General features: G+C 44.1%; 1 protein-coding gene across 1 annotated transcript; it reads left to right on the plus strand.

The window, feature by feature from the left end:
• The first annotated feature begins 1,107 nt into the window (after positions 1–1,107).
• LOC142948641 (procollagen galactosyltransferase 1-like) lies at positions 1,108–11,567 on the plus strand. The gene is made up of 12 exons (XM_076090772.1): positions 1,108–1,620; positions 4,104–4,214; positions 4,292–4,409; positions 5,785–5,919; positions 7,139–7,343; positions 7,467–7,586; positions 8,178–8,254; positions 8,384–8,490; positions 8,929–9,061; positions 9,358–9,485; positions 10,032–10,238; positions 10,337–11,567. The coding sequence occupies exons 1-12, from the start codon at positions 1,403–1,405 to the stop codon at positions 10,605–10,607; spliced, it is 1,830 nt and encodes a 609-aa protein (XP_075946887.1). The 5' UTR covers positions 1,108–1,402; the 3' UTR covers positions 10,608–11,567.
• The last annotated feature ends 3,426 nt before the right edge of the window (positions 11,568–14,993 follow it).

The following is a 14,993-nucleotide window of genomic DNA, read 5'->3' on the forward strand; positions in this document are numbered from 1 at the left end:
TGACTGTACCTTTGCTACTGTATGTCTATTTTTTATTTGTTCGAGGTGAAGCGATTAATCAATTTGTGTCACGGGACATAATGAGGACTCAAATGCAGACAGTCAGATAAGTGAACAAAAGGGTTTTATTAACGCACGAAACAAAAACAGGTAATCCAAGGACGAGACAAGGGGGGAAATCCGGCAGGACAAGGCAGGGCAAAAACAGGGCAGACAGACTGGGAAACCGGGAACAGGAAGAGCAAAACGGGCGGATAGGCAGGAAACAAAACAATGATCTGGCAGTGAGTGAGTGAGTGAAAGACAGGGGTTTAAATAGTGACTAGAACAGGTGAGGAGAGTTGTGCTGATGAGGGAGAGTGTGACTGGCAGGTGCACTGAATGAACTGATTAGGGACAGGTGAAGGAAGTGAGGAGCTACAGGAAACCACACACAAAACATTCAAGGCAAAGCCTGATTGTGACAATTTGTCAATGGACAGAAAATGAATCTACAACTATTTTGATATTCAGTTAATTAAGATGTGTATCAAGCAAACATTTTAAACACTAGCTGATTCAAGCTTCTGAAATGTGAGGAAAGGTGATTTTCCTCTGCTTCACATCATAGAGAAATGAATATCTTTGGATCATCCGGGCATAGAGTAGAGTAGAATAGATGTATTGCATGCACTTGTGTTGGTTTGAGCTACATCACTGAGTTGTCAAACAGCTTTTATAATGTTTTGTGTTTTTAAACATATTTTTGACTTCTTTACTAAATTACTTTTGGCTCATGTGGAATAAGCAAAGTTGGCTGTACACGATCACATGCAAAGCTTTGATACATGTACAGGATATGTATTTCATGTGAGTGAATTGTGTATCAAACATCGATGATGCTGCAAAGCAGTGACTCCCAACATAGGACTTTTGTTTATTTTTTACATGAATTTCTGCTTTTCTTCTTGCCATATATACTTTGCTTGCCGATGAGACAAGCCTGCAGCAGGATATTGAACGCACGGACACGCCCATGTTGCTTTCTGTCTGTCCTACGTAGCTGGATCCGTTCTTAAAGGGGAGGACATCATAGACAGAGGGAAGCCCAACAGTCTCTTTGGCCTCAAAGGATACACGAAGTTATTTATATGAAATACGATTCATTTTAAACCAAAACTGGCAGGAACTCCCTGATATGATTAATTTTAACAATCTACACGAGGCACATACATGTGCATCAACGACTTTATTTTGAGAACACCAAGTTCCCCTTCAACCGGTCCAGACATGCCCTTTAATTCCGCCTGCTCCTCCGCCATGTCGCCGCTGTCGGCATAACACAACAGCGGGACCCTCAGCTTCCACATCCTCCGTGTCCTTCTCTGTCCGCCGCGTCTCCAGCGAGTTTATCTCCCCTGCCATGCCCCGGGTCACCTCTCTGCTGCCCGCCCTGCTGTGCGTCCTCCTGCCGGGCCCGAGCCGGGGATATTTCCCCGAGGAGCGCTGGAGCCCCGAGTCTCCGCTCCTCGCTCCCCGGGTTGTCGTCGCGCTGGTGTGCCGCAACTCGGCGCACTCTCTGCCGCTGTTCCTCGGAGCCATCGAGCGCCTCAACTACCCGAAGGACCGCGTTGCGCTGTGGTGAGTGTCACCGCTGCAAACCGTTGTAAACGTAATGTATCAGGTATATAATGTCAAAACTTTGAAAAGTGTTTTTAAGAAAATAGAACAGGCAGTAAAGTACGACGAAGTGTGATCCAACGTCCGTGTGAGCTCACACAAGGCAGCAGCAGAGACAAGTCCTGTTGGACGCATTATAGAGGAAAACTCTGCCTGCCTTTTGCGCGTGCCCTTGTGCGTGCTGGCCAGGTGGGGCCGCTGTGTTATTGTCAAGATGTAGGCTAACGCACGAGCGCGTTATCTCACCAAAACACTTTGCAAATCAAATCAGCGGTGCAATGAGTAACAGTCAGAGCAGCGGGGTGTTGTGGAGACTTCTCCCCCCCCCGTGCAGCGGAGCACGGGGGGCGGGTTGCAGCAGCAGCGGACTCGCGCCTGTGGAAAAAGTTCCATTCAGTCCCAGATCACCTCTCCATCCCCCCCCCCCCCCCCCCCCCTCTACTCTACCCCACCCTCCCCTCTTCTCCTTCCACATCTTCGTTTTGCAGACTCGACTAGAACAAAATCAGTAGTTGTAAAAAAATGTTATTATAATTGGCACCTGAGCCACCAAAATATTGTGCAAATGGACATCCTCAACCTCAGTCAGCTTGTCGTTATGACACATGCCCCCCCCCCCCCCCCATCCTTCCAGATCATCCTGGTCTCTCCAGCATTGCTCCCTTCCTCATGTCTTTTTGATCCCGTGCCAATAGATCTGTTTTTAGATATATGGTTATTAAAGATGAAGCGTAATCTTTTCATCGGCGTTCAGACCTGACAGGTTGGATAACATTTCTTGGAAACCCAGTGACCTGATGAAGAGCAACAGCCTCGAGCAGAGTTGTGTCTAGCGTGGCTGTGTTTGGATTCAAACTAAACACCGTTCACTCCTGTGAATCTAACGTCTGCTCCAAACGGGGGGCCTCTTCTGAGAGTAAATGTTGCAGTGAACTTTTTCAGTTGGCGCTAGAATGAGGGATTCAAGTGTCTGTGTGTCTGTTTAAACAAACCAGCTTGGAGCTTTCCCCCCCCCCCCCCCCTTCCCCTCGTATCCCAGCCAGCAAATACAGCCTCGGTGCCTGCGTCTAACTATATGCCCATGTGGCAGCCGGAGCTCAGTCTTCTGCGCGGCTGCTTTGATCTGCAGCACATCCCTTGCCTCAGTGGAAGAATAGATATGAAGAGATTTTGGGAAAAAGCGGCATGAAAGACTTAAACCGAGCTGCTAGCTGGCCACCTGTCGATACCTGACAAGACTTCACAGCAATCAGAGAGGGAAAGGTAGAGAGGGGGGGGGGGGGGGAGAAGAAGAAGATGGATTGGTGAGACGGTCACATGTAGGTGCTGGGACGGCACGGCTGTGCTGAAAACACCACGGACAGACGGGAAACTAACACATGCGGCACGCCGACTGTCACTCACTCCACGACGGAGCTGGGAGTAAATCCATTTCTCTCATATTCCCACATTCTTACCCTCTCTCTCCGGCTCTGTCCGTGTCGCCGCCCCCCTCCCTGACACACACTGAGATTTGTTGTGATAACGCAGACGGCAGGCGAATGCCGCCGCCCCTCTCCGTCAGCCCCCGATTGTCTGTCTGTGCTCTTCTTTGTCCACCGCGTCTGACATTAGTGATGCTCCGCTCCAATGACAACGAGACCCTCACAGGACCAAAGTACAGACAGATGATGAATCAATATTGTGTCATCTGGGAGTTGGTATCTTGAATATGTTTTACCCTTGAAGCAGCAGTCATCTGTGTTTTCATATAAAACAACTACTGCTACTCATGAATTAAATGAGTAAACGGTTCAGGCTTGTTTTAGAATATCACACAATTTAAGTTTGTCATTGCTGACTATTTATTATTTATTGTTATTTAATCTGTATTACCAGTTAAATGTGCTCTATCAGGATGCATTTCATCGGATCAGACTCATTCTGGAGTAGCAATCGTAACACCGATAGGAACACAGATTCCAAAACCTTCGCTGGAAGTATTGCTCAGTACCAATGAGATACAAATACCGAGAAGTCTTTTTCACCACCTCATTTAAAGCCTGCGTACCTCGATGCATGCAACGGATTGGGATCTTTCAGGTACCATGAGCGTGTGACTACACATCGCTTCTTACTGTAAGTGGCTTTAGCTCGCTGCAATAAACGAATGGAGATGGAGAACACAATAGAGGCCCTGTTGTGAGAGTGCCGTTTGAGTGACGGAATAATAACCGCTGTCAGATATTTATGAATAAGGAATTGTTGTGCACAGCGATTGCAGCCAGTGGCCCGATGCAACCGAATAAAGGCGGAATCGCTGAATTTTAACGACAGCGGTGAGGAAGCAGTTTTTTATGAGGAGCAGGCAAGGCTTGATGCGGTCAGTATCTGGACGAATATCAGAACGTTGCGGCCCTAACAAAAGCCTGTCTGTCCCCCCCCCCCCTCCAATTCTCCCACAGGGTGGCGACAGATCACAACATAGACAACACCACAGCCATCCTGAGAGACTGGCTTATCAAGGTGGAGAATGACTATCACTATGTGGAGTGGAGACCTCAAGATGAATCCAGGTACCGTGTGTGTGTGTGTGTGTGTGTGTGAGAGAGACACGTACTTTACTTAATGGGTTTCTCTGTGCACGTCTCAGAGCCTTTGAAGACGAGACGGGGCCTAAGCACTGGAATAATCTCCGCTACGAACACGTAATGAAGCTGCGTCAGGCAGCGCTGGAGACCGCCCGTGAGATCTGGGCCGACTACCTGCTGGTATGTCATCATCCACTCAACGGCTCCATAAGCCTCCTCTTATTAGGCTCTCTCTGTGAGGTCACTGGGTCAGATGTGTGCATCGGCATCCCGCGGCTCCACGGTAAACGTTAAAAATGTGGACGGGAAAGCGGAGCTCAATCTTTTACATAGAAAAGAAAAGGAACTGCATTAAGGAGACTTCTACGACCTATGACTAAAGCCACCTTTCAGACATTTTCATTGACTACTCACTAATGCACTTTATTATTTATAATGTCTTAATTTCTACTTAGTCTTTAAATCTAATCTCCCAGAGATTATCTCTGTGACATGCAAGTGCTTCTTTGTGTTATGAATAATGCAACCTGCTGCATAATGAGCTGAGCTGATGTAATAAAGTAATGGAGACGATGGAGCCGGTGAACGCCACAATGTGAAGGAGGGGGGGTGCAGTTCAAACATTTGTTTGTAGGCAGTTAAACCCGTGATTAGATTTTAATTATTTACCACTTAAGAGTTAACTGTTAATGTAGAATGAAGCCTTAGTATTGTTGCTATTGTTACAATCATTTTAATACGACATAAGCACTGATTTAGAGATGGTCAAAATGTTTTCCTCAAGCCTCAGAAATAGCTGGTAAATTCTGTATATAGTATATTGAAATTCTCCATTGAGCTTTGAACTGAGTCAGCCGTCTCAATATGATTTTAACCCCCGCCTGTCTCTCAGTCAGCAGGGAGTTTTTCCATAGACATGATGTCAAATGTAAAAAAACAAGAGTTTTATGGCTGATGCCGAAATACCTGAGAGTTTAAAGAAGCTGATCATATGTGGCTGATATCTTCTTCTTCTTTCTTTTACAACATTTTGTAAGGATTCCTTCAATTTAGGTTATTACAGAACTATGACCAAGATGTGTACTGAGCAGGTGAACAAGTATGCAATAGTGTAGTTTCTAAACTATCTAAGAAATATTTATTTCTATTTATTTTCCGACATGTAGGACAATGCTGGTTTATCTGGGATTAGCTAATACCAGCTAACATATCAGCCCCACTGGTTAGCGGTCAAAGTAAAAGTACAAAAAGTACAGTTTATAATCTCAGTTCAAGAATGAACTCAGCTTTAAACCAGAGTGCAGAACATCCCCCTGCAAATATTGGAGCAGCCAGTCGCCCAGGCTTGTTTTAACTCCCGGGCTGTGGGATAAGACAGGTGAGGAAGCATCTGATTATGTTCACGGTCCTCTGTGATCGAGCCATGTTGCTGTGGCCCGATTTTTTCATTCAGTGACAGCGGGGGGGGGGGGGACATTTGTCCCTGTGCTTGCATGTTCACGTTTGTGTGTGTGATTTCTTGTCGATATTTTGTGCCCTTCTCCTCCGTCTGCAGGTGGCCGACTGTGACAACCTGCTCACCAACGCGGACACGTTGTGGAAACTGATGAGTGAGAACAAGACCGTCGTAGCGCCAATGCTGGAGTCCAGAGCTGCGTACTCTAACTTCTGGTGCGGCATGACTTCACAGGTATATTCTGCTACAGGAAGAATATTTAGAAACACTATGGCGACATTAGAAATCAGAAATAGAAATGGACATAATCAGATGCTTTCTATAAGACGATTATACAAATATTCTGCGTGGGCTTGGAATTATGAACAGCACGTTACCGTAGTACAGCTTTTTCTTGGCACTTGACGCTTGGCAAAGTTTCCACCTGCATCTTCGTTCACTCTTAACACACAAACTGGACCAACAGACTGTCGAGATTACTCTCCATCATCATCACGGCGACGAAGAAGATAAAGTCTGCTTCTCTGTGGGTTACTGACGGGGAATAAAATGTCCCTTTTAATGCAGTCCTGCTGAATAATAGCGCTCCTGCCACCTTCTTAGCACATAAATATGATCTAGTGGGAATTTCACACTTCATTATTTTTTTCCTGTGCACGAGGAAATCAAATTTCACACTTTCTATGAGTCAATTTCAAGGTTTAGAGAAGTTTTCTTATTGTATTCCAGTGTTTCATCTCAGATTACTGGGCCGGAACTGAATGTTCTGCTGAATGTAATCAGTAAATTAAAGTAAATGATTTTGCTGATATAATAGGATTTAGCTTCTAATAAAGCTTATTATAGGACTGGTGCTCAGCTCATTATGTTTAATTTGCTCCACCTTCTCAGTTTGTTACTGCGGGCTTCACTAGATATTACCAAAACCATAAACCACTGTGTCTTTTATCGATGTATGCCTTATATTTTAATGAAGATTACTCAACAGCGGCATGTTTTTAATATGCAGACACACTGGTGTCGGTACAGTTATGCCCACATGCAACAAACTACTGATGTATCGGGCTTTACGCATGTCTCGGGTAGCCTGTGATCTGTTGAGACAGGATGCCTTTAAGTACTCGTCTTTTCAAATCAGAGTAGACATATGGACATTGTCTATCCTCCAGCACAGAATAAACCAACTCATCAAGAGTCGGCCTCTCATCTTCTTCAACGACAGTTAATGGGTCTGAAGCCGCCGAAAGGCTAATGTCATTGTCTCTTCCTATTTGTCACTATTACTCAGTGTCATTCACTTATTATTTTATTCTCCACAATTAAAACAAATGTTCTTTTTAGTAATTTGGTAGTAAAGTATGCAGGTTCAGATCAGTCTTCTTCCCTAAAGGAAAAGAGTGGGACACCAGAGAGCTGTGTGTAACCGTACAGTGTTTGTGTGCACTCACTGCAGGGTTACTACAGACGCACACCAGCCTACATGCCTATCCGTAAGCAGGAGCGTCGTGGCTGCTTCGCCGTACCGATGGTCCACTCCACCTATCTAGTGGACCTACAGAAAGAGGCCTCGCGTCAGCTGGCGTTTTATCCACCACACCCAGAGTACAGCTGGGCCCTGGACGACGTCATCGTCTTTGCCTACTCGGCTCGCATGTCAGGTGGGACAAAGGCAGCCGAGATGGGCTTGTTATCTGGAGGGCTGCTTAATATCTTTCTAGACAGCTTGCTGTGCTTTGTGTTTGTAAGCATGTGGTGTTGTTTTTCTGCTTTTATCTTCTCAGATGTGCAGATGTACGTGTGCAACAAAGAGACTTATGGGTATTTTCCGGTGCCGATGCGTTCCCACGGTTCCCTGCAGGATGAGGCGGAGAGCTTCGTGCATACTCAGCTTGAGATCATGGGTGAGTCGAGAGGGCAGAGAGCGCTCACGAAGACCAGGATGATTTCTTTGTGTTTCACAGTTTTAGTGGTGAAGCACTTAACACAAACTAGGCCGTGATTACGCCTGGTTATGTCTTTGTGCTATGTACTGACCTTCTGTACCTAGAGTACAACAGGAGAGGAAACAGAGTGAGCACTAAACAAACACAGCGATAGATTATGTTTGACTTTAGCTCTATAATTCAGGGACTCCCAACATTTTCATTCCAAGGACTCGAAAAATAGATTTCACGTTATCGAAGTAAAGGAAACTGCCTTTAGTTAAATATCACTTTGTCACAACATTATATTCTACTGTGCACATAGAATGTGCATGGTCTTTGTGCAGCATTACTGTATGCATTGCCGTGGAAAACTACAATTTGAAAACCAATAATGATAAAAAAAATAGTCATCTTTATACTTAAACATCTTGCTGAGTTCTAGTGTATACAAATCAATGGTTGATTTTGGAAATCTCCTGTGGATCCACATTTGGGAACCCCTGTCCCACCACATTTCACATTCTCTTTGTAACAACCCCCCCACCCCCCCTTTTCCTTTTTTGAAAGTGAAAAATCCTCCATTGGAGCCCTCCAGCTTCCTGTCTCTCCCTCCCAAGCAGCCTAACAAGATGGGCTTTGATGAGGTACACACACCAAGTCGCATACACACATGGAAACACACACACACACACACACACACACACACACACACACACACACACACACAATAACCTAAGCATGTGTGTGAGGTTTTTGCATTTGTGTGCACCCAGGTGTTTATGATAAATCTGGTGCGGAGATCTGACCGTCGCGAGCGAATGCTAAGAACTCTGTACGAGCAGGAGCTCAGCTGTAAGGTTGTTGCTGCTGTGGATGGCAAGTACGTCTCTCATCTCCCTCCCCCCCCTCCCCCTCCCCCCACTGCCTGTGTCTTCCTTATTTGTGCCTCTGCAACATGCCGTGTCGATTGATGTAGGGAGGCTGAGCTGAGACTAACAGCCAGGTGAAAAGTAGTGGGTGTATGCTGTCAATTAGATATTCTCTGAGCCACGTAGGCTTCAGCTCATCTGTGAGTAAAATATAGCTCTGATTCCTGTGTTGGCTCCCCAGTCAGGTAACAGTTTTACACATTTAATTATGAGAATGAATAGAAAAACAGCTCGTAAAACATGCATGCCTTATGTTAGGTCTGTCCCTTTGCTTCACACTTCACACACACACTTCACACACACACACACACACACACACTCATCAGATCCATATGATTTGTTGTTTCCATCTCTAACCTCCTTGTTTTTCCCTTCTCTTTCCCCTTCAGAGCGCTGAACAAGACTGATGTAGAGTCGATGAGGATTAAGATGCTGCCGGGTTACAAAGACCCTTATCACGGTCGGCCCCTCACCAAGGGTGAACTGGGTTGTTTCCTCTCTCATTACAACATCTGGAAGGAGGTGAGACGCTCGGGCAGGCCTCAGGCCTCTGGGTCTTACCTGTGCACGGTAGATAACGTTTACTACTGAACAACACGGTATCTCAGTTTGTCTGAGAAGTGGCAGCTCGGTGAGAGTAATGAGATCGTTTTATTTATGTTTCAATAAATAAAACGCCTGCCTTTCAGCAAGTTTCTGTTTAGCAAAAGGAACCCTGTCGTCGGTTATATGTCTTCATGTCCACAGTTTAGTCCATCAGAAAATGAAATGTACTCGCTGTGGATTAAACATTTGGCACTTTTCCATCACAATAACAGATAGCAGACCGTGGTCTGCAGACCTCCCTGGTCATCGAGGACGACCTCCGCTTTGAGGTGTTCTTCAAGCGACGTCTCCAGACGCTGCTGCAGGAGGTGACGACACACGAGCTGGACTGGGATCTCATGTGAGTGATGTAAAACGCCACGTTGTAAACAGACAGGATTATCCCCCCCCCCCCCCTTCAGCTCAATCCGTCCATCTGTCACACACGATCACATGCTGAAAGCACTTGTGGGAATTACTGAGATGCTGCAGCATTTTCACATCGGACTGATCACTGTCATAGATAAGCTAACGAGGAGGAGTTATTCCCACAAAGTGAAAGAAAGCACCGTTCATTTTCTGCATAGTGACTAAGTGTGTATGGACGCGACAGTCAGAGTTCTTTGATTAGAAACATCTAATTGCTGAGCTTAGAATTAAGATGAGCCACTATTAGAAAGCTGAAGTCTAAAGATTATACCAAATATGTTACAATATGCTTGAATCAAATCAGTTTTGAATTTTAAGTCGATTTTGGATACATTTAACAGCTATGGTGTAGTGCTTTGCTCATCGACTGACTGCATCAATATGTTTAAGTGAATTGATGTCAGTCTGTTTTAGATGCCTGTGTTACTTTAGTGCTTATGATGTTTATTGTCCCTCTTATCTTGAACTCTAAATACAGTTACATCGGGCGGAAGCGGATGCAGGTGGACCACCAAGAGAAGTCTGTGCCAAACATCCACAATATCGTGGAGGCGGACTACTCCTACTGGACACTAGGCTACCTGCTGTCTTTACAAGGAGCCCAGAAGCTCCTCAGGGCCGAACCTCTGATCAAGTTGCTTCCCGTCGATGAGTTCCTCCCCGTCATGTACGATAAACATCCAGTGTGAGTACAACCCATCCGTCCGTCTCATCTGTCTTTTTGATTCTGTCCTGTGGCGCTCTTGTTAGTCTAATCACGTCCCCGCTCCTCTCACTTCTCAGTTCAGAGTACATGGACCACTTTGAGATTCGGGACCTGCGTGCGTTTTCTGCCGAGCCGCTTCTGGTGTATCCAACCCATTACACCGGCGAACGGGGCTACATCAGTGACACGGAGACCTCGGTGGTCTGGGACAACGAGACCGTCAAAACCGACTGGGACCGAGCCAAGTCGAGGAAAACTCAGGAGCAGGGGGAGCTGAGCTTCGAGGCCCAGAACTCTGACGTACTGCAGTCTGAACTGGAGAACTGGAGCGCACGGGACGAGCTGTGATGAAGGACGTGAGGAAGAGAGACAGAGAGAACAAACCGAGATAAGGACGAGGGAGATGGGACAAAGCTGTGATAGTGGGGGGATGGAAAAGATGGAGAGAATATAACAGAGTAGATGGACACGGGGTTGGTGACTAATGCTTCTGTTCTTCTCTCTCCACTCTTGATCTTTCTCTTCAGAGATGAGGTGTAAAAGTAGAGTTAAGTCTTGAAGAGTCAGTCTGCATCCAACGCTCATCCCTTGACCACAGCCTGGTCCAATAGCAGTTCCATGTTTTAAATAATATTTTGCCCAGACGTATCCCAAACCACATTATATATAAAGTCCCCCAGAGGGAATGACATGTAAACATATGAATTGGAAGAAGATGCAGTATTTAGCATAACTCTAACACGTCTCTAAATGACTTCTAGTCAGATTTCAACTGGCCAGCACAACTTCACATCACCTGATTACACGTGAAGGCTTTCTATCGAGTTTTATACTCTCAGTGGTTCCCAACCTGTTTGGCTTTTGACCCCTTAAAGAAATCTATGTCCACCCGTAACCGCTGATCACCAGTTGTATCTGTCGACTGGCTGTGATGAGTGCGACCAACGAGTAGGGAACCACTGCGCTGTCTTCTTCTTCTCTTCTTGATGCTCTTCACATCTTGCTCTTTAGTTATTGAAGTAAGTTTTATACGGTTGTTACTTTAATAACGTTACACATGTTTCACTCATGAATCTGTGTTGCCTTTTATTTCATGGCAAACCCTTTTACACTTTGGTAACAGCTGTGTGTTGTTTTAGTGTTTCAGTGTTTTCCACTCAGTTTTAACATTTTAGCATTTTGTTTGTTGATCAGATCAGAAAAACAAATGAATATAGATTTTTTTTATTTTTTTAACTTTTCCATGTTTAGTTCTCTCCACAAGTGTCTTATTTTTAACCAAAGAATGAATAAAACCTTTTATAATGATTGGTTGTGATGTTCTTTACTGAATTTAGCTCGGACTATAACTGACATTGCACAAAGTGTGGGTTCAGCAGCTCTGATCCTGCACGGACACGATGTGAACGTCCCGCTGCCCAGTAGAGACGCTTCTTTAAATCAATATTTAGTTCTGCTCATTAGCAATATTATTACTCCATGTAAACACAAAGAACTGCTGCGGCAAGTCTTTATATTTGCTGGTATTTGATCACAAACCAATCTATAATTTTTACCCATTGATGAAAAGATCACCAAAGTTAAATTCAATAAGCATCCACCCAATAGTTGTTAAGACAGAACAGTCCTGCCTAAGTGGTGGACTGATGCACAGTGAAGATGAATGTCATGGCTGAGAAGCTTCAGCATGTGTTGTGTTTGTTTGCTCACATGTCCACAGCATCTTTGTTTGTGTTTGTGTAGTGCTGTGGCACACGTCTGTGACTCAGGCTAATCCTATTGGATCACTCTCTCCCTACTCTATATTTACCTCACCGCTCTCTGAGATTAACTCAGGTATTTTCTGCTGGTGCCCCTGCAGATCAATAGCCACTTCTCTACAGTAGAAGCTGCTGGGGGTTGAGTTGAACCAGGCTCAACTCAAGCTATCGACCTTCTCAGTTCATTTCCTTGAAGCTCCGCATCCTGGCTGTCAAATTATCTTGACAGGATGCAAAAGAATCAGTATATGCTCCGAGGGGTAAATGAGTGACATCAGTAATTAGCAAGACTACAATGTCCTTTTTCTTTGTCTCCTGTCTGTCTTTATTTCCACGATTTAACCTACATGTCAGTCCTCCTTTTGCAATCCAATTAGTCCTTTACTTCATCCTTCCTTTCCACCCTCCCTTCCTCTCTTCAAGTAATAAGATTGCCACTGTTGAGCCGGAGTTTTAGGGACCAACAGTGCACACACACACACACACACACACACACACACAGGAGCAACCTCTGCCCCTGAATTACAGCACTGCCACACCTCCAGCTATCTGTAATCTCCCTCCGTAGACCACACAGACTGCCGAGTAAAGAAATTACAGAGAGAGGAGTGAAGAGGCAGTGAAAGGTGCACAAAACAGAACAAACTTCACAGGATTTAAAGGAAGACAGAAAGCAAATCAAAGAAATAGGAAAATGGCTTGAAAGAGAGGAGGAACTGGACATATTTCTTTCTCGTATAGGAGTCGAGGAGTTTCAAGGTGAGGTCAATTACTTGTGGTACATGCAGCTGACAGCCCGTACAAAGATTGATGGGCTATTAAATTAGCAACTAACAAAACAAGGCAGTGTTGCTCGTATATATCAGGTGTGATCGTCTCAACTCCAATCAGTGAGCGGGATTATCGTGAAATGACTTTTTCCAAATGTAGGATTTAAGCCCCGACCTTTCAGAGTCTTTCAGTAAATCCTCCTTTTTTTTTCCAGGTAAGATGCAATACTGCTCAATTTCAAACATATTTCTCCTACATCAGCCTTGGAAGTTTCCGTCCAGAGTCGTAGTCTCAAATAGATCTGGCACAGCTCAGAGCCGGAGAGCCAAATCTAATTTGTGAGGTTATCGCTGTCAATTCACAGCCTGCAGCGACTGCTGCCACAGTGAAATACAGGCTGCCCGAGACAGATAAAGCACATTTCAGAGATGTTAGGCCTGAACTTTATTTCTATATATGAAATTTATTTCTTATGTGTTTTTTTGTTCTGAGCCATAACACCATCCCACAAAGGGCTGATTCATACTGGCTGGGCTGTTGTGTTTCATTTGTCTTCAATAACTATTGTAGCTTATAGACTGGATGTCCTTCAGTATAGGTCGCAACACAAAAATCTGTCAATGAGCGGCATCACTCACAGGGCCAGTGTGTAGCATTAGATCTATCAGCAGGAAGATAATATGATATTCATAACAGTGTTTTCTTCAGTGTGTAATCACCAGAAACTAAGAATTGTGGTGTTTTTATTACCTTAAAATGAACCATTCATATCTACATGGTGAGCGGGTCCTCTTCACAGAGTCCATCATATTGCACGCCCATGTTTTTATGTTTTTAAGGCCACCGTAGTTGGCTGTGGTAACTTTGAGCTGCAGAGTGCAAAACCTTGGTATCGCCAAACAACGTCTGACTTCCATTGCTCTTAAAATATTGTTCATATAATAAGGATGGCCTCTGAGCATGAGGAATGGCGTTACCACGTTTTTTGGGAAGGGAGAAATGAGCAAAGGGGTGTTCAGTTGGTTGTTAATTGCAACCAGACAGCAAGATGCCACCAACTCCTACACACTGTCCTTTTTAACGAACCTTTTAAATAGGTAGCTACATTAAACCTTTTCAACATAGGTGGTTACATTCTTCGGCCTTTCTTTCCGTTTGGTTCAGTGTTTTTTCATAATGCCACAGATAACTTAACCAATCAAACAATACACTTTATTTCACCACAATTACAATTACAACATGTCAAACAGTAATAGTCTGTTGATCAAGTAGACTAGTTTAGACAGTTTACATCTGAAAACCTGTTGACTACTTTGTCCCTTTGTAGGAATATTGTCACCATAATAACTGTCCACATCCAGGCCATTAAAAGAAAAGAATCAGATTGAATAGGTGTCTTCCCTCCATTTAAAGAAAATGATTAACAACAAAATGTGTTATCAGTCACTCATCAATTACTCGACTCTTTACTTTGCACTGATTTGGTATCATAAGTGGCACAGATAACTTCATTCATGTATTTTCATGTTCATGTATATAAATGAATAGTTGCTAATTGTGATAACAATGAAAGCTACCTCTGAAGAGCTTCCTCTGCTGCACTGAAACAGATGTGCTTCTCTTGTTACCAAACACAGATATTTTACGAAACAGATGTTTCGTAAAAAAATAGTTTTTAGTTGTTCTGGATGAACATAGAAGAAATATAAGCAGTACAGTATATAAGTGTCTTTGTTGCGGCCAATCAGATTTGAACAACGAGTGACAGACTCCTACGTGAGAATCTGCCAGAACCGTTTTTGTTAAGCAACATTTGAATCACAATCATGACAGTTATGGAGTTATGGAATCTGATCCACCCACACCCACACGGTACAGATGAAGCAGAGTTCTTGGAGGCCAAAACTCTTAATAAGTTTTTCCGAACTTCGATTTTTGTCTCATTTAGTCATGAATATCTAGTACCTATGTTTTGAAACCAAAATTAGAAAATAGACCATAATGCAATGCAGCTACAATGTGTGTATTCACAATTTGGAGGAAAAAAAATCCATACTGTTTCCACTACGGTGCTTTTGCTATTTCTCTTTCCAAACACATATATTAAATCTCAGCTGTGTGCAATGACTTCACACTCTGTGGCATATTGAAAGCCATTCTGGGAAATCACTAAAGTTAAATTCCTGAGGCTGCACTGAGAGTC

This window comes from Anarhichas minor, unplaced genomic scaffold (genome assembly GCF_050575085.1).
Source record: "Anarhichas minor isolate MPS153535 unplaced genomic scaffold, ASM5057508v1 ptg000012l, whole genome shotgun sequence".
Lineage (NCBI taxonomy): Eukaryota > Metazoa > Chordata > Actinopteri > Perciformes > Anarhichadidae > Anarhichas > Anarhichas minor.

Bases quoted from the DNA above. Each gene is read 5' to 3' on its own strand.
- LOC142948641 (XM_076090772.1), top strand. From the start codon at position 1,403: ATGCCCCGGGTCACCTCTCTGCTGCCCGCCCTGCTGTGCGTCCTCCTG. The intron at 4,410-5,784 runs GTATGTCATCAT...CTCCGTCTGCAG, and splicing joins TCTGGGCCGACTACCTGCTG to GTGGCCGACTGTGACAACCT. The intron at 7,344-7,466 runs GTGGGACAAAGG...TTATCTTCTCAG, and splicing joins CTACTCGGCTCGCATGTCAG to ATGTGCAGATGTACGTGTGC.